The sequence below is a fragment of the Daldinia childiae genome, assembly GCF_008694065.1.
Source record: "Daldinia childiae strain JS-1345 chromosome Unknown Scaffold9, whole genome shotgun sequence".
NCBI lineage: Eukaryota > Fungi > Ascomycota > Sordariomycetes > Xylariales > Hypoxylaceae > Daldinia > Daldinia childiae.
The window spans coordinates 931,556-955,794 of NW_022984650.1; the positions used below are offsets into that span (position 1 = coordinate 931,556).

Here is a 24,239-nt window from a genome sequence, read left to right on the forward strand (position 1 = left end):
AGGTAGCTGACCGCTGAAGCACGGCACAGCCTTACACACCTAAGGTATATATTTGGAGGTTGAGATGGGGTCAAATATATTACCTAAACACCGAAGTTTAGATAGTGTTGCATCAGTCAGTTACATTGAAATATTTTGCAACCATCGTGTTGAGTGTTACCAAAAGTTTGGGGGCCTTAAAGAAAAATTCAGAAGTATTGCGCCGTCTCTGGTGTAGGTAACATCTTGCCTGCTTATTTGCATACGGCTCGGGAACGTGCAGAAGTGGCACGTACGTACTGGATACTTCTATTACTTCTAGGCAGTGCACGACCTAGAGTCCAGATCACTTACAAGGGTTACACGGCATAAAAGATTTAAATTAACTAAATCCTCATGCAGCCTAGAGTCTACATTGACCATTAGTACCCCTTGCATAGGTATCACCTAGATACCGCAGCGGAGGTATACGGCTTCCAACAATGATTGTAATACGTCTCATTGAGTGTGCTACATGCCAGCCAAGGAATGCCCACAGGGAGCTCAGATAGGGATAATCAAACTTAGAGGTTAGTTTTTTATTCGAAATAGGTAGCTATCGAACGTTTGCTTCTGAAGAGACAGAGTCGGGAACGAGGACTCAGCACGTACCTAGCGAACTACCTCCAAAGGCACATCTATCAATTTTAAAATACTAGGTATACTTTTCTAATAAAGCCCCTACATAACAAAATCTAGAGTTTAGACAACCAAACAAGTAAACCCTCAGCTTTAGATAACAGGTCCAAACAACAGCGACAAGGCGAAGAAGATGAATAATAATGATGTTGACAACAATATTACAGTCGGTGCCTTAGACCGTTGGCTCGATGGGTCGGGAAAATTCAAGCATAGATCTAGTAAACATCATGCTGAAGCCGGAGTATCATTTAAGGATTTGAATTGCTATGGATTCATGACAGTTGACCAGTATCAGTCGACTCTCGCTACTTGGCTACTTGAAACTCCGAAGCTTCTACTTCGTCTCCTCCTGGCGAGACCACGCCAACCTCAGAGGGTCGAGATTCTTCGCGGTCTGCACGGTATTGTCCGTCCTGGCGAGCTACTCCTCGTACTTGGCAGGCCAGGTAGTGGATGCTCAACGTTCCTCAAGGCACTGGCCGGGGACACATACGGATTCCATGTTGATGATGACGGGATCAACTATGAAGGTGTGTCAAGCTATATCTAGGTTCTAACTATCCAACAAACTGAGTTACTTTGGACTGACGAAAATATAGGTACTACTTATCATAAAATGCAGCGCGAACAAAGCGGCAATCGCATATACATCGCAGAGCTTGACGTGCACTTCCCCGAACTTACTCTCGGTCAAACTATCGCGTTTGCCGTAAGCACTAGACCGACCGGTCTGGATCACAAGTATCCTGGAACTGCAACGTCATTAGATGGCCCAAGTCGAGATATATGTTCATTCTTCAACCTGGAGCAGGCGTTTGACACGAAAGTCGGCAATACCATGATTCGTGGAATCAGCGGAGGCGAGAAACGACGGGCTAGTCTGGCTGAAGCTTTCGTCGGCGGAGCACAGTTCCAGTGTTGGGATAATAGCACTAGAGGATTAGATAGTTCTACTGCCCTCAGCTTCATCCAACTTCTTCGGAAGTCGGCTGATAAGCTTCGCTTGGTCATCATGATGAGTATATATCAAGTATCTGAGGCTCAGTATAATGTAAGTTAAGTACTTTTTATCCAAGATATCTTCAAACTATCTCCAACGTCGTTTGGTCACCAACTGACCATACGCGCTATAGCACTTCGATAAAGTCATGCTTCTATATGAAGGGCGTCAAATATATTTCGGCTCGACTAAAGAAGCGACTGGCTACTTCCAAGATCTTGGTTTTGTGAGACTAAGCCATTCAACCACGGCGGACTTTCTAACATCACTCACAAACCCATCCGAACGCGTTGTTCAACAGGGCTATGAAAACCGAGTGCCCAGAACCCCTGATGACTTCGCGCTCGCCTGGAGACAAAGTAAGCAAGCCAGGGAGGTACTACAAAAAGTCCAAGACTTTGAGACAGCCACCTTGCATCCAAAGGGTCCGAAAACCAACAGCAACCCCACCCCAGCTCTTGAGACAATGATGCCAGTTCATCTACAAATGCTTACCTGCCTCAGAAGAGGTTTCCAACGACTGCGTAATAATTACGATGTCGTAGTCGCCAGTATTGTCGCCAATTCGATTCTTGCACTGATTCTGAGCAGTGCCTTCTACAACTTGCCCCACACAGCCGACAGCATGGACAAGCGTGCCGTGCTGCTTTTCTTCTCGCTCATTGTCAATGCATGTACCCCAGCATTTGAGGTATATATGCCCTTACCTTAATTAAATACTAATTATATATTAACCGCGAAAGGTACTTACTATGTGGGCTCAACGTCCCATCGTCGAAAAGCACAACCGTTACGCCTACTATTACCCTTTCACTGAAGGTGTCACGTCGATGCTCTGCGACTTGCCGAATAAACTAGGGACTTCAATTCTCTTCAACGTTACTCTCTACTTCATGACCAACCTCCGGCGGACGGTCTCTGCTTTTTTTGTCTATTATTTGTTCAACTTCGTTGTGTTACTGACTATGTCTATGTACTTCCGTATGGTCGGTTCCGTATCCCGAAGGATGGAACAGACTATGGCTCCATCCTCTATCGCCATCTTATTGTGTTCCATATATGCCGGATTCGTTATACCCGTCCCTTACATGGTACCATGGCTTGGGTGGTTTCGGTTCATCAACCCTCTGGCATACGTCTATGAGAGTTTGATGATCAATGAGGTGAGTCTGCAGGTGTCGCTATAGAGCATTTTGTCAGTGTGGTCTTGCGACTAATACTAAATACTTGTCATTTAGTTTCGTGATAGAAATTTCCCATGTTTAGTTACAATACCTATAGGCCCTACATACCCATCTACAGCCGACCTTGAGGGAAAGGTTTGTCCTGTCATAGGAAGCGTTCCGGGTGAGAGCACAGTTCAGGGCTCGGCGTATCTTGCAGTAAAATATAGTTATGTCTCCAGTCACATTTGGCGGTATGGATCGCAGTCTTTTCCTAAAGACTCCCTTCCCCCTACACTAGTTATTCATTACGTGATAAAAACTAACTAAATATCTACCATAGTAACCTTCCTATCACATTTGCATTTATGATCGTTTTCTGCGCGATTCACCTCCTCGCAACGCAATTCATACCTGCCCAGAGATCCAAGGGGGATATCCTCATCTTTCGGCGTCGGCCTACTCTTGGTTCGAAAGGTCGCAGTTTCATGTCAGACAATGTACCAAACTCAGATCTATTGACTACATTCGCCCAGGATATTACCAAAGTGCAAGATGAAAAGGCTCATGAGAACCCCGATAAAGAGGTTACAGGCATATCCATCCAGGCGGTTCCTAAACAGTCTGCTGTATTCCACTGGAAAAACCTCAGCTATGATGTCAAGACCGAAAGAGGCACGAAACGCGTTTTAAATAACATAAATGGCTGGGTAAAACCTGGAACTATGACGGCGCTTATGGTGAGAACAGACCTCACCCCTAGATCCCTATACTGCTCTCACTTGATCTTTCCAGTGATATTTCCTATGTGACATCTTTTACTCTCAGATTCTCCCTTTAGCTTTCTGTCACCTAACTAACTATTTCAACTCCCAGGGCGTAAGCGGTGCCGGGAAGACTACGCTCCTTGACGTCCTTGCCAACCGTGCCAGCTCCGGAACAGCCAGTGGTGATGTTTTTATCGGTAACAGCCCGCGAGATTCCAGCTTTCAGCGGAGAGTCGGCTATGTACAGCAGGAAGACGTGCACCCCCCAATGGCGACTGTGCGTGAGACTTTGCAGCTCAGCGCGCTTCTGCGCCAGTCTGGTACCGAAACCGAGCAGGAGAAGTCAGCATATGTCGATATGATTCTGGGTATGCTAGATATGGAATCCTGTGCTGATGCTATGGTTGGGATTCCAGGCCAAGGTACGTTATCATTTAGCCCATTACCCCTTTAATTGGTCATTGGTAGCAATTTAGTTACAATTGCATAGAACACATGTACTCACATCGGGAATAGGACTCAACATTGAACAACGCAAACGTCTAAGCATTGGCGTAGAATTGGTGGCCAAACCGGAATTACTTCTCTTTTTAGGTATGTTTACTATTTTTGATAGAAGTGCAACTGGTTTTTAATCATCATATCCACCGTCCTTACAAGCAACTCCTTTTTAACAAGTATTCGTAGACGAGCCTACTTCCGGCCTCGACAGCCAGACCGCTTGGTCGATCTGCACACTCCTACGAAAGCTAGCAGACCACGGTCAGGCGATTCTGTGTACAATTCACCAGCCTTCGTCCCAGATCTTCCAAATGTTCGACCGTCTACTGCTTTTAAGCCGAAATGGACAGACACTGTATTTCGGAGACATTGGACCGCAAGCCACCACCGTAATCGACTATTTTGAGCAAAATAACGCACCAAAGTACCAAACAACATTGGCTAATCCAGCTGAATGGATGCTGGATGTTACTAGTATTCCTAGCGACGTTAGCGAATGGAGTGCTAAATACAATAACAGTACACAGCATAAGGAGATGCTGATACATCAGGCTGAGCTACTCCAAACCAACTACGAAACGACGACAGAAGGCGTCTCTGAAGCTCAAAAAGGAAAAAGTGAGTATGCCGTATCTTACACTGGCCAGTTACGCCTTGTTACCACGCATGTGTTCCGCGAGTACTGGAGGGATCCGACATACATGTATTCCAAATTTGCCTTATGCGCAGGACTCGTACGTATTTTTCCACATCAGGTTTCCCTTCTTAATTTCTTCATGCATATGAATTAAACCTAATCGTTAATCTCCGGGATAGGCACTCTTCAACGGCCTTTCATTTACCAATACTCCTCTAGACGTACAAGGCCTGACCAACATACTCTTCTCTATATTTCTGCTCTCTATGCTCTTTAGTACTGTAGACCAACAAATAATCCCGCGTTTAACTGATAGTAGAGCACTCTACGAGTCGCGCGAGGGCCGCTCCAAATCATACTCTTGGGTGGTGTTCCTTTCCGCTAATATTCTGGTCGAGCTTGTCTGGCAGACATTCGCTGCAGTGCTTGTATATATCGCATGGTGGTTACCCATTGGGATCTGGAGAAACGCCGACCCAAGTATCGATTGGGTTGATCGTAGCGCATTGGCTTTTGTTCTGGTTTGGCTATTCTGTCTGTGGATCTCGACGTTTTCCCAGGCCGTCGCAGCAGGGATCAATCATGCTGAGACAGCTGTTCAGGTTGCAACGTTGTCCTTCTGGCTTTGTTTAGTGTTCTGTGGGTAAGTGAATCGAAACCCTTGATTTTCTTCTTCCTTATGTTAGGTACCTAAGGTACTTGCGATACATTTGGTAATTTTGACGTTTATTTCAGAGTCCTCGTCCAGCCCGGTGCCCTTCCCGGGTTTTGGGTATTCATGTACCGTGCATCGCCCCTAACCTACTTTTTAAACGGTATGGTCCTGGCCGGCCTCAAAGGCACGAACCTCCACTGCTCTGCCGCGCAGCTATACCATATGGACCCACCTAATAACGACAGTAACTCTTTAACGTGCGGTGGCTACCTCGCGAGTTACATTCAGTTCGCTGGGGGATACGTCGATAATCCCACAGATTTCAGTGATTGCCGCTATTGTCCTGTCCTGGAAACTGATAGGGCGTTGCAAGACATTCTAGGCATGAGTACGACCGATCCATGGCGCAATGCAGGATACATGGCTGTATATATCGTCTTTAATATTTTAGCTACCTTTTTGGTATATTGGGTAGCAAGAGTACCCAAGAAGAAGACAGGGACTTCCGCATAGACTATATATCTAAGGTACGCAGATTGTAAGGAGAGGGCTTAATATGGGGGTTTAATAGGGGGTAAAGTTATTTGTATATTGCGTGTTTACATCATCTAGGTTAGTTACTTGTCATTGATAAGATAAAGAGGAGGACTTAGATTATGTAAGCAGCAGAGGATAAAGATGTGGTGTTTCTTGAATAACTAACTAGTCTAAAAATAGTTCTAATTAATAGGTATATTTCGACAAGCGTATGGAAGTCCTTTTCAAAAGTTAGGAAGACCTCTCCCCCCCCCGGTAAGCTTTGACCAAGTACGGTTGACCAGACAGGGTACTGTGCCAAAATGAAAAAAAAGATCACACACTAGACTGAGATGGGTAAAAGGTCACGGACTACAATTTAATATATACTTTTAAGCCTCATACGGTTATTTTTATAATATCAATATTCAATTAATCAAAAACAACCGCATCCACACATACCCATACTTAGGTATATATACATATGAATTCAACGATAGCTTCATAAATACTGGTCTTAAAATGACATAATATATATCGTTTGATAGCCCAAATTGATGCGAAAATGACAATATCAATTGCAGTATCATACCTATGATACGAATCAAGTATTATATGACTTAACTACCTACCCAATAAATTGTAATATTGTATTAAAAATTGTCTTGTCAAAAGGTATCACGTGCTTGCTTGCGAAGCAACACAATTCAATTATATCTTACCTTTATAAAAGCCCAAATAACATGCAACTTAAGTTACTAAATAACATGCACCTTAGGTTATTATTTTCGCATTAGTTATGGCTATCTATTGATAGTAATTATATTATTTAAAATTGGGTAGTGGTAAAGTTATTTAAATTTGGAAAAATTACGTGTGGTATGTAAAAAGTTGATTTTTCCATTAGTGTTTTGTACTTTGTATATATATTTATATGTAAAGATACTTACTAGCTATACCTAGCTAAACAGCCCCACCTAGCGCTGCGCTACATACCTACCTAGGTATATAATCATCCCTAAGGTAATCACGTGATACCCTTTGCTGGGACAATTTTCAACATAATATTACTGGGTAAGTCATATAATACCTGATTCGTATCATACAATACTGTAATTGATATCGTTATTTTCGCATCAATTCGGGCTATTAAATGATATATATCATGTCATTTTAAGACCAGTATTCATGAAGCTATCCTTGAATTTATATAGGTATAGGTATAACTAACTAGATATAAGTATAAGTATGGGATTTTTGAATACAATTATATATATTACGTATAAGGTAATGAGATATGTACTTAAGTAAAATAAGTCTTTTTCCCACTTCAAGGTGTAAAGTACCAAGCTAATTGGATAAACCCGTGCTTAACTACCCGTTTAGGCTTAATTTTCATATTTTTTTCATTTTGGCACAGTACCCTGTCTGGTCAACCGTACCAAGCTTGACAACAACTGCTCACCTATTTAACATGTATATATTATTTTACTCTACTATTTTAACAAGGTATATTTTTTTTAATCTCAACTCTAGGATTGTTCAAAAATGTTCATTATGAGTACAAAAGAATTGTTTTTAATATGTTATTTTTTTTGTTTTATTTCAGGATTATATTTGACTGTAAAACCTAGTAGTTAACCTAGGGGATAATAATGTATACATCCTTACATCACCCGACAGCTGCTGGCCAAGTATCAGACAATCTTGACAGGGGTTCGGGACATCCGTAGATACTTCACGCATGAATGATTTTCCGATGGACGGACTTTACCCCGACGGTAAAGTACAAAGCCCCATTTCAATCCCCCGATTCCAAAGATGCCATCCGAATTTGTGGACCACCGACTGGAGGCCGAATTATTGTGTATGGTCTATGCTGAGCCGGCAGGATTGATGCTTGCCTGCCGCTATTTAGCTGTGGCGTAGGTACGCAGGATGAAACTAGCTGAAGATTCATCCCCTCGGTATCGTTTAGCATTATAGGGGTCGTCTATAATCATACAAACCTACTTTGTTTTTTCCATTTGTATAGAGTCGCTAGTTGTATAAATATGATATTGATTTCGTCTAAATTTTTATTCATCATGCCAGACAAGCTACTATACCATCATCCGATTATATATACAAAGCCTCCGTTTATAAGTCTTTATCATAAAGATTCAACTTGAGTTTACATATTTTTTCCCCCTCCTCGCATCAACTTATTATCTCCTATCGACCTCTCTAGAGACAATGGCAGCCATTCGTAAAGTTGTTATTGCCGAGTTCGGTGATGTCGACGTTGTCAAAGTAGTTGACGACGTCTGCCCACCTCCACCACCAGGCCACGTCCAAATAGCAGTTGAATATGCAGCCTTTACTGGCGGCGATGTCAACATGCGAAAGGGTATTTACCCTTTTCAGAAGAGCCCACCTTTCACTCCCGGGTATAGCTTGGTAGGGACCGTCCGCGCCAATGGTGAAGGTTGCAAAGCATTTCAGATTGGCGATGTTGTAACTATCCTGTCCAAGTACGACGCCGAAGCACAACTTGTCAACCAACCCGAAAAATATTGCGTTAAAGTGCCCGATGGCGTGGACCACCAGCAAGCAACGGTGCTGCCGTGCGACTGGAATACGGCGTATTCGATGGTTATGGATACGGCAAAGGTTTCTGAAGGTCAAAGAGTATTCATCCACGGTATCAGCGGGTCCGTTGGTACGGCGATCATGACTCTTTGCAAGTTAAGGGGCGCCGAAGTATACGGCACGGCTAGTGAGCGCAATCACGATGACATCCGCGCATACGGCTCCACACCGTTCGTATACACGGATAAGAAGTGGATGGACAAGATGAAAGAAATGGGGGGTGCGCACGCCGTCTTCGACCCGCTAGGCTTTGACAGCTTCGACGAAAGCTTCTCCATATTAGCACCGGACGGCATACTTGTAGCCTACGGAAACAACGGGAGAGCTCTTGACGGACATAATAAGAGCCCAACGTGCCATATCATCAAAATGTTTGCGCGCGGTCTTAATCCGATGAACAATAAACGCACCACCTTCTACGGGGTCTTCCGTCAATCATCCACGTATAAACCCCATGTCACAACCTTGTTGAACATGGTGAAGGATGGAACCATCAAGGTCCCAATCAAGAAAATTTGGGATTTGGAGGATATTCAGAGTGCGCATCGGGAATGGGGTACCGGGAGCGGGATCGGGTCTCTGCTCATTAGGATTCCTCAAAAGCAAGGCTAATTGGCGAGCTATTTAACTCAGAAATTTCTTTTTGTTTGGAGTGTTCATTAGCGAGGAATATAGTAACGTATGGGGTGTTTGATGATAGCGAGGCGAGTACGTGGTTGGATTGGATTGTTAATGGAATTATTACGATATATACCTATAGAAGATAACTATTTGCTTCATAAACGCGAGCGATAATATATTGTGATAAATGTGGTTAGTTTGATAGTCCATTTATAAGCGCCTGGCCGGAGTGAGATGGGCCCGATACTTGCTCCGTTCTTAATTGCTCGGACCGAAGAAGGGACTAGAAAACGGGGTTAACGAGACATATCACGGGAATAAACGGGTGTTACGTAGGTAGGCATACAAAAAGGTTAAGAACTTCAGAAGTTATATAAACCAAAGCTTAAAGAGCAATTGAGATCTTCTGATTACAATTTTGAGCATTCTAGACAGCAATACATATAATGTTTGACTAATCAGTTATTGTTACGTATGCCATATACTTAAGTACTATGCTTGATTTTCCACTAATGGATATTCAATGGATGGTAGCGCTGTAAGCATGTCTTCATAGGACACAAGTGCTTACGAATATTACGGCGTCTCGGAGTGCCGAAAGCCAGAGTCCGTCTAGAGATCCACTTACAATAAACCCATAAACCTGAGTGGTTAAAAAATAGGTAACCAGCGATGCAATAGTGTCTGACTATTCACTTATAGACTCTCGGTGATTAGAAATACTCTACAGATAGATATACACGTGGGGACATATGGCTCCATTACTCTAAGTGGTAGGGGTGGATGAATACCTCATATGTACGTAGATGCCATAGATGTCCATACATAAACTTCCATTATAGAATACATAACAAATACCTAAGTCTTTAACTTACTCAACTACAAACTGTCTTTCCGTCTATACATCAAAATGTCAAAATCTACATTCTCCAACCCGACAATCCCTCAGGGTTCTACCGTTCTCGTTACCGGCGCTAATGGTTTAATTGCTTCACATGCTGTTGATCGTCTCCTGGAAGCGGGCTATAATGTCCGGGGCACCGTTCGCACCCCTTCAAAATGCACGTGGATGGTGCCGTTATTCTCATCGCGTCACCCATCAAGTCAATTAGAGATCGTGCAGGTCTCGGACTTTGGCGTTCCCGGCGCATGGAATGATGCTGTCAAAGGAGTCGCCGCCGTTGTAGCCGTAGCTGGCGGTGTAGGCATAGCAGTTTCGGATATCGACAAGGCACTCGAGGAGGAAGTGCCGTGGAATGAAGCGCTCCTACAGGCAGCGAAGAACGAGCCTACCGTAAAGGCGTTTATCTATACAAGCAGTGCATGGGCGACATGGACACCGGATCAAACCAAGAAGGTCAAATTGACGGAATGGACTTATAATGACAATGCCGTGCGGATAGTTAGGAGCGACGCTACTCCCGAGGAGAAAGGAATCCGGCCGTATATGGCATTCAAAGCATTACTCGAGCAGCGGATTTGGGATTGGGTTAAAAGGGAGAACCCCTCCTTCACCTTCAACACAATTCTCCCCGAGACGGTCATCGGCGAATGTCTCGACCCCGAGCATCAGGGCATCCTAAGCACTTGCGGAATGGTGAAGTCTCTCTACGAGGGCAAAAATCTAGAAGTGCTATCCATGCTACCACCGCAATGGGTTTCCGACACGCGCGACACCGGCTTGCTTTACGTAGCGGCCCTGATTACCCCCGGCGTAGACAGGGAGAGGCTGTATCCGTGGAGCGACCGGTATAGCTGGCCTAGGATCGCCCAGATACTGAAAAAGCTGTATCCGCAGAAAGAGATCCCAGTCTTGGAGGACAACGGGTGGGATCAGACGGAAGTGCCGAATAAGAGGGCTGAGGAATTGCTGCGCGGCTTAGGACAGGATAAGTGGACCAGTCTTGAGGAGAGTGTGGAGGCTTGTGCTAAGGGCTTCGTAAAGGATTGATCGTGGATGAATATGGCTATAACAAACATTTAATTAAGCGATTGAGCATATGATATCTAAACCCATAAACACTACTTCGGAGTTAAATACGGTAGTTTAATTAAACTAGGCAAGTATACGTGGCAAAGTAAGATAAATTATTTTCATTAATCCATCCTATATTTAGATATCAAGTACCTGGTACGAACCCCTTTTTTATTTACGCAGCCTTCAGCACTATCTCTGCCCCCTTGAGTCCCTCTGCCTCTGCACGAACTATAATATCTCCAGAACCCCCTGATTCCGAGCGGACAACAGCAAGGGCAAGTCCGCCAAAGGCATCACGCGTCAAGCTCGGGAATGCAGTGAAGTCGGCTGGGTTGCCATTATCGGTTGACAGAATCTCGGCAGGGCCAGAGATAGAGAACGTGATGGCATTGGTGGCCTCAGGTACGGTTGTACCGCTCTCGTCGGTAACAGTAACAGTGATGAACGATAAATCGCGACCGTCGCCGCTGATTGTCGTGCGGTCCGCTGCGATATTCAGTTTCGCAGGCTCGGTAGCCGTCTTTACCGTGTCTTCGGCCCATTTAGAACCGTCTTTATACGTGACGACGTGTAGCTCGCCCGGCGCATAGGTAATATTATCCCATCGGAAGCGGTAGTTGGATGGTTCCCTTTGGAGTTTACCAACGGACTTTCCGTTGACGAATAATTCGGCCTCGTCGGCGCCTGAGAAGACGTGGACTGGTGTTACCTCGCCGACACGGCTGGGCCAGGTCCAGTGAGGTAGGATGTGCGCCATGGGACTAGAAATACGGTTAGTAACCACTCGATCAAGGATGGTATATTGCATAGAGGGCTTATCATGGTCTTGCCTGCTTGTTGATATAAGCGGCAAGACATGAATTATTTATGGGATATTAAGGAGCTTGCTTTACGTACTATGAATCGGTTAGTTTATCCGTATATGACAGGGAAATAATACTCATCGAATACCAAGGGGAAGCAGAAATACGATGTACTTACCAAATCAGGGCGCCAACGGGCTTGATACAGGTAGAAGCGGTCCTTCTTAAACCCGGCAAGATCAATAATTCCGAAGTAAGAACTGCGAGCCTCGGTATCAAACGGCGATGGCTCGCCCAGATAGTCCCATCCAGTCCACACGAACTCGCCTGCAACATAGGGGAATCTATCCTGCATTCCAAACACCTTATCTGGCGACGAACCCCAGGAGACAGCGTAAAGTTCGTAAGCACTAACGAATAGCGTCGTAGGATCCGAACCCGAAGTGTCGCTGACAGTCGTGCTATTGGCGCTTGTAACCGGGAATATGTAAGTCCCGCGCGAGCTGACGCCCGACGAGCTCTCGGTGCTCCAAAGCACCTTTCCTGGGTACGTAGAATGGTAACTCGGGTACGCCGAATCGAACGACGTGCCGCGGCCCTCGCCCTGGTAGTTCAAACCGGGGATATCGACGGCGTCAGAGAACTCACTACCAGCCTTTGCGTTGTTGATGCCGGCGCTGATTTGTCGCGTTGGGTCCTCTTCCTTCATGATGCTGTGCAGTTCGCGGGCTGTTGCACCGCCGGAGGGTGTTGATTGCTCAACGATTTCGTTGCCGAAGCTCCAGGCGATGATGGAGGGGTCTGCGATGGAAAGTGTTAGTTAGGTAGGTTTTTATATCCCCTTTTTACTGCCATTGTAGGAATATTTATGAGTCCAATATGACTTGGAGACTAAAGAGGTAGCTATATACTACTCCTTAAACAGGATGGAAATTCGAACTTAAAATGGATATAAGTGTTACTTACGGTTACGGTCACGTCGGATGAAGTTTCGGATATCCGGCTCGTGCCACTCCTCGAAATATACGTGGTAGTCATCGTCAATCTTTTGCTGTTTCCAGACGTCGAAGATTTCGTCTAAGACTACAAAGCCGTACGTATCCGCCAAGTCAAGCAGCTCAGGGGCCGGTGGGTTGTGAGACATTCGAAGCGCATTGCAGCCCATCTCCTGTAATAGGTCTAGCTGGCGTTCAGCTGCTCTGAGGTGGAATGCAGCGCCGATTGAACCGTGGTCGTGGTGATTGTTGGTCCCTTGGATATAAACTCTCTTGCCGTTGACATGAATTCCCGTGTTAGCGTCGTAGGTGATTGATCGGATACCAAAGCGCGTCTCGTAGGTGTCGATGACGGTACCATTGGAGAGAAGCTTCGTAACTGCGACGTATAGGTTAGGTTCTTGATCCGGCTTAGGTCCCCAGAGTCGTGGATTTTCTACCGTCACCGAAGCATTCACAGACGTTTTGCTGCTAGCTGACACGCTCGCAGTCGATTGTGGGAAGGATGCAATTACGTCTGCTCCAGCTTTCCCTGTTTCCGCGTCAAGGACGTAGACGTCAGTCTTTACCTCCACCCGGCGACTAGAATTCCCCTTGTTTTCAATCTCAACAGTTAGGTCGACATCGGCCGATTCTGCAGATACGACTGGGGTCGTAATATAAGTGCCATATTGACCAATATGAGTTTGCTCAACCTTAACAAGCCATATATTGCGGTAGAGACCAGCGCCGGGGTACCAGCGTGAGAAGTTGAGAGGGTTGTCAATTCGAATCGCTAAAAGATTCTCCCCAGCCTTTACGTACGGAGTGAGGTCCAAACGAAAGGAATTGTATCCGTAGGGCCATCCACCAATAATTTGACCATTGATCCACACTGCGGAATTGGACATGGCACCGTCGATATCCAAGAAAATAGACTTGTTGGCGTCGCTTGGTGATATTGTTAGGTTGCGACGATACCATCCTACACCATTGATAGGCAAAGCACCCATGCTATTCGGAATTCCAGGGGCATGGAAAGGCCCTTTGATAGCCCAATCGTGCGGAACGTTCACACTTTCCCACTCGCTATCACCGAATGACGCTTGCACGTACTCGACGTTTGCACCCGGAGCGGTCTTTTCAGGACGTTCATGCTTGGCACCGTTGACGATGAAGTCGTTGCCGGAAGGGAGAATCCATTCCTTCAATGTGTCGTATGACAGCGAATCCGGATTTGATTCAAAACGAGAAAAGCGCCAGCCATCGTTAACGCTAACGCGCTCACGACCTACCGATGCGACTTGATATTCGTTAGGAAGTCTCCTAACGAGACCTGCTTCAGTAGCTGAAGGATATCCTAACAGCAGGAACCCCGATAGGAGCAGCCCGCAGGCGTTGTACACCGTTCGCGCAAGTGGTGACATGTTGCGATGTGCGTGGACGATAAAAACAAATTGACCTACCTTCGACTCTTAATTATAGAGCGAAAGCTTGCTCCGCACAGGGAAACCGGAACTCCATTCTCGGTGAGAAACTAGACCGTAAGAGCTACGGCGCCGAGGAACCCAAGAAATGGACCTTGAAAGAATCCTAGTCTAGAATCCGTAGGGAGTCGAATTTGGATACCAATTCTTCGGGACCCGGGTTATTTCTAGTCGAATAGCCGGAAAGCAAGCTATGGGAGCTCGGCTTTCTTCTGATTTAAACGTCTCCATTTAGCCTACGATTGGTGGGAATATCACATTAAATGTTACGATTATAACAGGGATTAAATCATATGAGGTAATCTCCACATTAGCTAGATGGCACCATGCATGTGAATGGTCATTATGCGGTGGGAGGACCATATTGGTTGATATTAAATAAGATAGGTATCAGTTTATAAGCAATAAAGAGAAGCCATTAGCTTAATAGAAGGGTTAACCAGTTGCATCCAAACTACGGTTCTCGAAGTTCAAGAGAAACGAAGTTCGAGTCAACTTGATTGAAATCATCGTAGTAGAACTGGATGAACATATTAATAATCGCGTTTAACAACCAAATTTCCACTTTCTATTATAAAGCCTTTCATTATGACTGTTCTTATATATATGAGTCTCACTGTAATGTGATATAAGTAACCAGAGGTTATAGAAAATGATAGGTAATATTCTGTGATGTATCCTTGAGTGCCTTAGTAAGTGCCACCGAAGTATTTGAATAATTAGACAAAGACCTTGTCCTGAAAAGAAGTAAAGACCATGAAGTATGATAACTGTTTCGTCACATAGCAAACCAAGTACATTGTAAAAGATAAGTAGCGCAATAGTATAAAGCCGTATAAATTTTATGGCGCCCAGATTTAATAACCGAAAGTCGCTCAGGTTGGATTTACGTCGTTTAATTGAGTTGTAAGTTTCTTCTAAAATTGTCATAAAATTCAAACAGCCGATAACCATGCATCTTTGGATCGATACTCTTAGCGACAACGATGATAGTAGCAGTGATGGTAACACATGGAGAGGAGGCGATAGTTGGCAAACCCAGAAGAGTCCTGGAGAAGAAGAGTCTGAAAAAACCCTGAACGCAATACAGAAAGCATTTAGAAATGATACTCGCTTTATGTGTGAAGGATTACTTGGGGATATTCATAACGGCGCAGCGATGATTATTAGGGAAGATTATACTGTAGAAGGACAACCGAAAGTACGAAGATTTGTCGTTAAAGCTGGAATCACCGGTGCCCATCAAAGCGTTAGAAAGGAGACGCAGTACTTAAATGTGAGTCTACTAAACTTGAGCAGCTTAATCCTCACTTGCTACTCTTTGCTAATGTTATCATAGAGTCTCGCCTTCGCAGAGCACATACCTCGTATTATCTCATTCCAAGATCATCCACTTATGAACCTTAGGGTTCCTTTTTTCGTCTCGGAGTATATGGAGCATGGCACTCTAAGAAGATTTCAGGAGAGGTTAAGAAAAGCAGACCAAATCTTACCGAATCGTATTATATGGTCTATATTCCTTTGTTGTAAGGCTGAACCTAAACTGTCATTAACATAGACTAATTAGCATATAGTAGTACGCGCATGCATAGGGATGGCTTGGCCTCCGCCCGGTCCAAATGTAGAGCCAGAGAAAACTGGACCAAATGACCCGACAGCACTCGCACATAACGACATGCATGATGAAAACTGTGAGTGATCTTTACGCTTACCCTTATTATATTTGCTTTTAATAGGCTTATAGCTAATTGTTTTAGTTGTTTTTGGAGACCTAGACGTGGCTTCGAGCGACCATTCCCTCGTGCCGGTATTGAAACTAATCGACTTTGGTGAGTCGGTTGAGATGCCTGGAGGGACTGATAGATCCAGTTTAAACGAGAACCTTTTTAACCAGCACGATAAGGTTTTGAATTTAGCAGCATAGTAAGTATATTAAACGACTTTAGATACCATGAATCATCGTTACTAATATCAATATATAGTCGACTAGACAAGTATACCAGACGCAATCGTGGTACAGACAAGAACATACTAGATGTAGGGGTTGTAAGTCACCCTCCCTATCCTGATATCAATCGTGTTGTTGAAACTAATAGGTACATGAAATAATAGAATATGAGCCAAATCATTGCTCAACGTGGGTCAGTTTTCCCTAACCAATCCCGCACATTGATTCGGATCCCTAATATCCATCCCAGCCTGGATCCAGACCTTCGGTTGTTAGTGCAAAGGTGTATTGCTGTTGACCCTCTTAACAGGCCCTCGCTAGACGAATTGATGGAGTTGATTAATAATTCCTACTTTAACAGTCACGCATGTTACTATGGCGCCGCTGGGGAGGGAGACGGGCTTGAATCTGACGAAACTATAAGGAAAATCGTTTCCACATGCATTTTGAGTACTGATACATCGTGAGTTAGACCGGAATGGTGCTATTATTCACTAAGACCTTAGCCGGGATGAATCAACTCGGACTTGTTGAGATTGATTTCATCAGGTAGGTTTAGCTCATGTCCAACTGAGTTTAGGTATATCATTAACTTAGAAGTGGCCAAGTTTTGGCATCTTGAAACTGAACTATCGGTAGGTACCTCTTAATATATAGATGTACATAAAGTAGCTCTTTTACTTGAGAAATCTTAATATATTTATCAATAATATGAACGCTATTGTGAGTAGTTCAAATCCCTTAGTTAAGCAAGTGAATCATAACCTTGAAAATTTTTATGAAAATAAACTATAATTAAAAGTCTTTGCAAAAATACCCGCTTAATTCCCTTCTTATTTCAATTATATGGTTCCTTATCAAATCCTATAGCCCTTTTATGAGCAATGAAAACCCGCGTACGATTGGTACTCAAGACTTTACCTAGAAAGTAAAGCGTAGCATAAGCGCGACAGCAACTGTTGTGGTAAAGATAAAGTGTTGCTCTTTGCTACCGTATTCAAATCCTATTAGCCAGGAATACAACGCGTAAGGCAGCATAGGTGAAAAGATGGATATGAATGCTTTTGACAAGGGCCCAGATTATGGAACTGGAAGCTGTGGGAAAACGTAGGTGTTTATAACCAACCACTGGCAAGCAAATAGAATGAAGTATGTTATGCGAGAAGAGATCTGGAGGCGAAAACGGAGATCTTCAACTGTTAATTCACTCATCGCGGTTGAGTTAGACTGGGAATTTTAAATAGAATAATGAGAAGGGCTAAACAAGCTGAAAGTCAGACCGTTTTATAATACATCTCGGGAGTAAGATTGTCTTAGGGGCCGAAATTTGAAAGAGAGCGGAAGTATTTCTATAAATCAATTCCTTCCTACCTCCTCAGCCACGAAGGCTGTTAAAATTTACCTCCCTGATTGGTTTCCGCTCAAGTGTAAGGGAGATCATGAATAGGTAGGTAGATTGTGGCTCACTACATGTAGGATTACGTAAATAATACCGATATGGAATGGTTCAGTACCTAGGTACATATCTAGTACTTAATTGATATTTGTGAGATGTACCTAAGTACATCTCAACACGTGACCTTCGGTCACGTGTCATCCAAACGCTCATCATAGATGAGTGTTTGTAAAAAAAAAAAAAATAATAATTGTATCATTAGATTTTATTCAATCAATTATCTATTATCCAACAATATTTCGCGTATCAATTGCAACAGGAGTCGTTATCTCAACTAACTATTGATCTAGTAAACAATGTTGACAACAGTATTAATATTTAAGGATTATCCAGCGACTTGAACTAAACAATATTGTCTTTCAAATATACCCACCTAGGTACCTTGGGTACCTACTTAAGTCGGTATTAAGCAGTTGAGGTCAGTGGCTTCTGACAATCAGATGTGACGTCACTCAGATTTATGCAGCGACATGACGTCAACGGGTGGAAATATAGCGAGAATAAAATATAATAAATAAAGCATCGACCAAAGCATGACAACAACTTATCTACTTCCACATTACCGACATCTCTACTAGAAAAATAAGATTAATCATTTGAAACTATTATTACATCTATAAAGACGTTGCCTAAAGGGTCACTAGTTTTATATTATCACCATAATGGCTTCCACCGGAAACCCAACCAACGGCCTCCAGAGAGAAGCGCAAATTCAGTCATCAGGAGCTGGAAAGAGCACCATTACCACCGACGGCTCTGTAGTTACCTCCTCCGATCCTACCACCAACCCGTCCGCCAGTGTCGGCCAGAAGCTCAAAGGCGACGTAAGCGGTGCCATCAGTGGAAGCATCGGAAGCATGCAAGCTGCTACAGGCTCACTTATAAGGAACAAGGGGTTGGAAGAGAAAGGCATGACGAAGATGCAAGAAGAAGACGAGCGGTTAGGTGCGAAGCGAGGCGTCATGCCGGTAGGTTCGGGACAGAGACACACTAAAGGGGACGTGTGAAGTTGTATTTGTATCGCGTTTTGTATGCGATGGTACGGGTGGCCGCGTAAATTGTACGAATATAAACGATAGCCATAGATGATTCATAGGAGGTCTAAGCTAAATCATTTCCTAATTCCCATATTTTATAAAATTTTCGTTATCAACGAAATATTTTTAGGAACCTATCCTCTTGGCTGGCATAAGACAGCAACTCCATAACTTTTAGTATTAGTACATAAGGCTTAACGTCATTCATTAACATAATAGGAAAAGGTCTTATAATTAGTCTCTAAAACCGCAACTCGCAAATAGTATTGGTCGATTTAGTATCGCACGAGTCTTTCTTTCTTTTCTAGCTAATCCGTATGTATCAATACTGAAAGTTATAGAGTTGCTGTCTTATGCCAGCCAAGGGGATAGGTACAGAGATTCATTACTGCTATCCGAGAATAACCCATGAATGGTGGAGAAATGATATGCATGAGAGGGATAAGCGAACAATGATGTAGTAATTGAACAGTTCCAACAGATTATAAGCACTTAAATTTGTTTCAGTTAACCATTAAATCTTTTTTTCTATATTTGCCTATGTAGGTATTGTTTATAATTGTATCCACTGTATTACATAATCAGCTGAACCTCTATAAAACGATCTCTTAACTATACGTAGTAGATAGATTATTTGAGGGGCGCTACACTCTCTTACCAAGATAGATGATAGGCATTACCTAACAGATTGACTCTATCTATCCTACTAAATATAACAAGGGGCGTAAATATTAATATCTTCGTAGTGAATATCCTGGGAGTGCTCACGGTCCTCGAGGACTAAAAAACTATGTTTATAATACATAGTCTTTGCTAAACCGTTCCAAGTACTTATATGTCATATCTACTACAAGAGCTATGATACTGTCTAATTCTATCAGCTTACCTTATAACCTTGGCTAGTTTCTAGCTAGAATAAAATTTTACAACACAATAAAAGTGCTCGATGTTCCAGACTCAAGAAATCCATCATAATAGATAATGGATGGTACTTTCTAATTTCAGCTTCATGATACATGTCATTGATAAATGGTGAACAGTTTTTTATTTCCTGGCGCGAAGACGGAAAGAAGGAACAATAAATAATAAAACCAAAGAGAAAAGTCCAAAAAAAAGAATTGCCGGGAGCTGGATTCGAACCAGCAGTATTCTGAATAATAACCTGTCTTCTGTATAGATCGATTAAAGTTTACATCATACCTCTGAGTACATCACACAGTAAACTGTGCGTGTAGCGTCCATGAGCATTACCCATGAACATCTCCTTCCTCGGTATGGATTAACTGGAATCGAGCTAACATCGAGATTAAATCCAGCGACTACACCACTGAGCCAAAGCCCATTAGTCCGTCCCGGCTTGTTAAAATACAGGTACGCTATTGCAGTATATAACCATACCTTAGGTAGGTAGCCTAGGTGGGGTATTGCAAAATGACACTGTCATGACAACTTGTTACTCCTGTCATCCACTGACCCGGCAACCGGTTAACCCCTGAACCCCTGAACCCCCCCTCCCCCTTTTTTTTTTCATACAGTCATTAAATGTGGTTCGCAAGGTTACAACTACGCGTTCTACCATTATATTGGAAATATATTCCGAAATCATTATAGATTACCTATGATTAAATACATATGCCTGTGAAAGTTAAGTACCAATGTAAATAAAAATAAATGTCGGCATTATCAATACAAGCAGTGCTCTTTTCATGTGTACCTACGTACCTAACGTACGTACCTCAAGTACCTACATAGGCACGGACAGTTAGAAAGTCGCATCCTAAAACTGAATTTGACCTGAGGTAGTAAACAGTTACCGACTGAGATTATAGTCAAAAAAAAAAAAGTGTTTAAATATTATTGACCCAGAGAGTCTCTTAAATTAAAAATTTTCACTTAGCATCCTTAGTTTCTAACGACCACTCACAACTTAAAAGATGTAAGTAACTAGGTTATACCCTTATGAAAACATCACGGCAATTATTATCCTCATATTTTCTACTTGGAACTTTAAACATTTCTAAATATATCTATTTTAACAGGTCGACTTCCAATATGGACGTACCAAGTAAAAAGAGAAAAGCGCCTCAGATCTCTTTGATAGAGACCAAGGGAGATGCTTTCCCCTTAAGCCAAAACACAATTACGAAATCTGGATTCAAAGAGTTATTTACCTTTGCCAGCTATGAGGTAGAACCATATGACCCGAACGAAAATCATCCAGAACTTGGAAAGCGTATGAGGCAAGAGGATACTGAGTCGCAACCTCATTCAGAAGGAAAGCGTATCAAACGAACGGACACCGTAGCAGAAACCGAATCTGGAACTGGGACTCAACCATCCCAGTGTGCCTTCACTTCGGCCAGCCATCTTTCTTCCCCTACTCCTAAGGCTGTTTCCTCGTTAACTTCCATACATAGCAAAGCTGCTGCACCATTACAGAAAACCCCACAAGGTTCCTCTCGGAGTCAGAATACTATATTGACCCATGCTCCAGGTTCACATATTCTCATCCTTCCTAGTCAGTACTTATTGATATTAATGTTTTTTCTTCTTTTTAGAACCGTCCGTATCCGCCACCCTTATGACTAACAATATAGATAGGTCATCTACCCAACAGTACAAAGCTGCCTCCAAACAACCGTAAAGCTAAGGTCCCCGATTACTATAATATGGACCGACCATACCTTGCATTTGATTGTATGTGCCGAGCAGCTCTAGAAATAAAAAAATCGAAGTCTATCAAGTCAGCAGCCTTCGTTACCGACATAGATACAATGTGGGGTCTCTTCTCTACTATGAAAGGTGTAGGCACCTCTTATAGCAAGCTCAGCCACAAACAGAAACAAGCTAAAGGAATATGCCTGACAGTTCAGGTAGTGGATGGTACCATATTTATGAAGATACTCAACAGCCATCATGTCGATGGCAATCACCACTACAAGGCTGCAACACAGCATCTAAATAAAAACGGTCCCCAATGGTGCTGGAGTCCACGTGTTGATATTAAGCGTAACAAACGGAATGAGCTCAACACTTTTAAGCGTATCATCTCATACGAATTTAGTGGTTTAACTATGGTGGTTGAGGATCCTTACCAGACACTCGCAGCTCCCCATAGTTGCGGGGGAATATCTAAGAAGGATCTGAAAGTTCAGGATGATTGGAATTAGGAAACTTCCCATTCTAACGAAGATCCTACTAAGATTAGTCCGCCGTACGATATTTACCATCAAAAAGCGGTCGTTAGCCATAAACGAATTATAGTCTTTGCAAGTAAAACAGAAAGTCCCGATATACCGTACCTGAAGAACATCGGATTAATGTGTCGTTTATGGTTGTCGCAAAGTAGAATGGCTATGATATTCCCCTACGAAATATCTGGGAAGAATGTTGTATTCTTGGACCGTACCGAGCTATTTGATTCCGGGTCAGTAGTGGAGGACTCTAGCAACTCTAGGGAGAACTCCAAGAAGAACTCCGCACAGAAGTCAACACTCGATATCTGGGCAGAGCAGGTAGACATTCAGAAGACACTCAAGCTTCTCCACCGCCTCTTACAGCATGTGAAGCAGATGGCTGAGGCTATGCAGAGCCAGGGCGTCTACACATTTGCCTTGAAGCAACTACGTAAGAATGATAAGATACTAAAGGTTGAGACAAAGGGAAGCCCCTCGGCACATTTGGTGATTGATCTAATATCGCCGAAGGTTCAGCATGATCTTGGCCAGGTCCGGGACGGCGACGAAAGAGAAGGTGTCGATACGGAAGTTGACGATGAGACGAAGGATAGGGGCGAAGGGGTGGAGAACAAGAAAGAAAGTGATGATGAGAATGGAGATGATGGTCAGGGGGCGACGATTGAAATAACTGATGGAACTACAAGTTTCTAAAATCTATTATAATCTATTTTCATTAGTCCCCCTAAAACATGAAACGCTTCTTTATTTGGAAGTGATAAAAAAGAAAAAGAAAAAAAGGAAGTTCTACTGTCTACCCTAACCCTACGATAAAACACTATAAAATGGCAAAGATTAATGATTCTAATACACTTTAAATAGATAAAGGTATTTACTCCCTATCCTGACATCTAGGTTTCTTCAACCGTGGCAATGAGGTGCTTAGATCACAATACCTTATAGCGATCCCTAGACAACAAGGATCATGGATGGTGATAGATAAATCGGAAAAACATAACAATAATGAAAATCCCGTGTATTTTATTAAGTACTTTGAGATCTAAGACGAGTCGAACGTTTTCACATATTCTTCGATTAAGCTAGCAGTGTCAGGATTCTAGATGAGACATCTAGAACAAATAACAGGTTTAGTATGTATAGACTTAGAATTTTATAGATAGGCGGTTAGAGTTCTTTGCGGAACAAGGAAGTTGTTTCCATGCTGTTTGGTTCTACCTTGTGATAAGCAGTATATGAGCGAATTCACCCCTGACACGACGACCCGAGTTCTAGCTACTTCAAAGCTATCCTTCGAAGTTGCTATCTTTAAAAGTAGACTAATAACCATTATAATATTGACAATACATATGTACGATTAAACGATAATGAAGCTAGATATAGTAGTTATGGATATAAAGGTACCAGACAGCCAATGAAATTACTCCGCGAAGAGCTCCCGGAGCCCTCCACAATGATGTAAACAACAAGACGAAGAGGCGTTCAATTTCGTCATGACTCGCTCACCTTGAGCTCTGTTTGCTATTCAATAAGGTAGCAATCTGTTGATACAAGACCCGGACACTCCCATCCGCTCTAGCTAAAATACATTCTCGGATTTCGATGAAAACACCGAGATGTCATGATCTCACCATAAGAAGCCCCTGGCTGACACCGTTCTTCGAGCCGGTGCTTTACTTAATCATTCATCGGCGCTTTGTGCAACACCATCGTTCTACTTACAATCACAACAGCCGCAGTTCCTTAGATCAGTATATCCACTCCAGACAGTCAGAATGGCGGCAAACAGCCGTAACGAGCCCTTCATTCGGGACAAGCTCTTCGACCTGAAGGGGCACGTAGCGCTCGTGACGGGGACGGATGTTGTCGACATACCGCTACACCACTAAAAGGTTATTTGGTAACAGATTTTATTCTATTACATATTATATATGTCGGACAGATATTTTTATATCTGACAGATGTGTACCGCACCAACGTCGCGCAGATCTTGTATTGGCCATTTAAAACGCATATTATAAGCCACCTACGCAACCGAGTCGTTAAGCCGTGCGAAATTGTTTAGTTAGCATTCTGTACTATAAATAGAAGCAGAGCCTCAGAAAAATTACGCGTAATAAACAACTACGCAAATGCCGCGTCTTAGGATAAAACCCCCCCTCGTCAGCATCACATACATATTCTTCAATTACGCCGGTTCCGTGTACAAGT

The 24,239-nt window shown here is 43.2% G+C and overlaps 6 protein-coding genes across 6 annotated transcripts; 5 read left to right on the forward strand and 1 right to left on the reverse strand.

The window, feature by feature from the left end:
- Nucleotides 1–934: 934 nt before the first annotated feature.
- Nucleotides 935–4,882, forward strand: GL218_07484 (ATP-binding cassette transporter CGR1; the record flags this gene model as incomplete). Its single annotated transcript, XM_033584242.1, has 7 exons — nt 935–1,190; nt 1,260–1,711; nt 1,794–2,351; nt 3,360–3,563; nt 3,700–4,012; nt 4,107–4,184; nt 4,278–4,882. The coding sequence occupies 7 exons, from the start codon at nt 935–937 to the stop codon at nt 4,880–4,882; spliced, it is 2,466 nt and encodes an 821-aa protein (XP_033432475.1).
- A 3,252-nt stretch (nt 4,883–8,134) lies between these two features.
- On the forward strand, nt 8,135–9,142 carry GL218_07485 (Protein indc11; the record flags this gene model as incomplete). The annotated part of the gene is made up of 1 exon (XM_033584243.1): nt 8,135–9,142. One exon carries the CDS (start codon nt 8,135–8,137, stop codon nt 9,140–9,142), a length of 1,008 nt encoding a protein of 335 aa, XP_033432474.1.
- A 919-nt stretch (nt 9,143–10,061) lies between these two features.
- Nucleotides 10,062–11,102, forward strand: GL218_07486 (Aldehyde reductase 2; the record flags this gene model as incomplete). Its single annotated transcript, XM_033584244.1, has 1 exon — nt 10,062–11,102. One exon carries the CDS (start codon nt 10,062–10,064, stop codon nt 11,100–11,102), a length of 1,041 nt encoding a protein of 346 aa, XP_033432477.1.
- Nucleotides 11,103–11,301: 199 nt separating this feature from the next.
- Nucleotides 11,302–14,333, reverse strand: GL218_07487 (Beta-galactosidase BoGH2A; the record flags this gene model as incomplete). Its single annotated transcript, XM_033584245.1, has 3 exons — nt 11,302–11,890; nt 12,070–12,733; nt 12,899–14,333. 3 exons carry the CDS (start codon nt 14,331–14,333, stop codon nt 11,302–11,304), a joined length of 2,688 nt encoding a protein of 895 aa, XP_033432476.1.
- A 4,126-nt stretch (nt 14,334–18,459) lies between these two features.
- GL218_07488 (uncharacterized protein) lies at nt 18,460–18,804 on the forward strand (the record flags this gene model as incomplete). The annotated part of the gene is made up of 1 exon (XM_033584246.1): nt 18,460–18,804. One exon carries the CDS (start codon nt 18,460–18,462, stop codon nt 18,802–18,804), a length of 345 nt encoding a protein of 114 aa, XP_033432483.1.
- A 3,380-nt stretch (nt 18,805–22,184) lies between these two features.
- On the forward strand, nt 22,185–22,724 carry GL218_07489 (uncharacterized protein; the record flags this gene model as incomplete). The annotated part of the gene is made up of 1 exon (XM_033584247.1): nt 22,185–22,724. The coding sequence occupies one exon, from the start codon at nt 22,185–22,187 to the stop codon at nt 22,722–22,724; it is 540 nt and encodes a 179-aa protein (XP_033432482.1).
- Between the last annotated feature and the right edge of the window lie 1,515 nt (nt 22,725–24,239).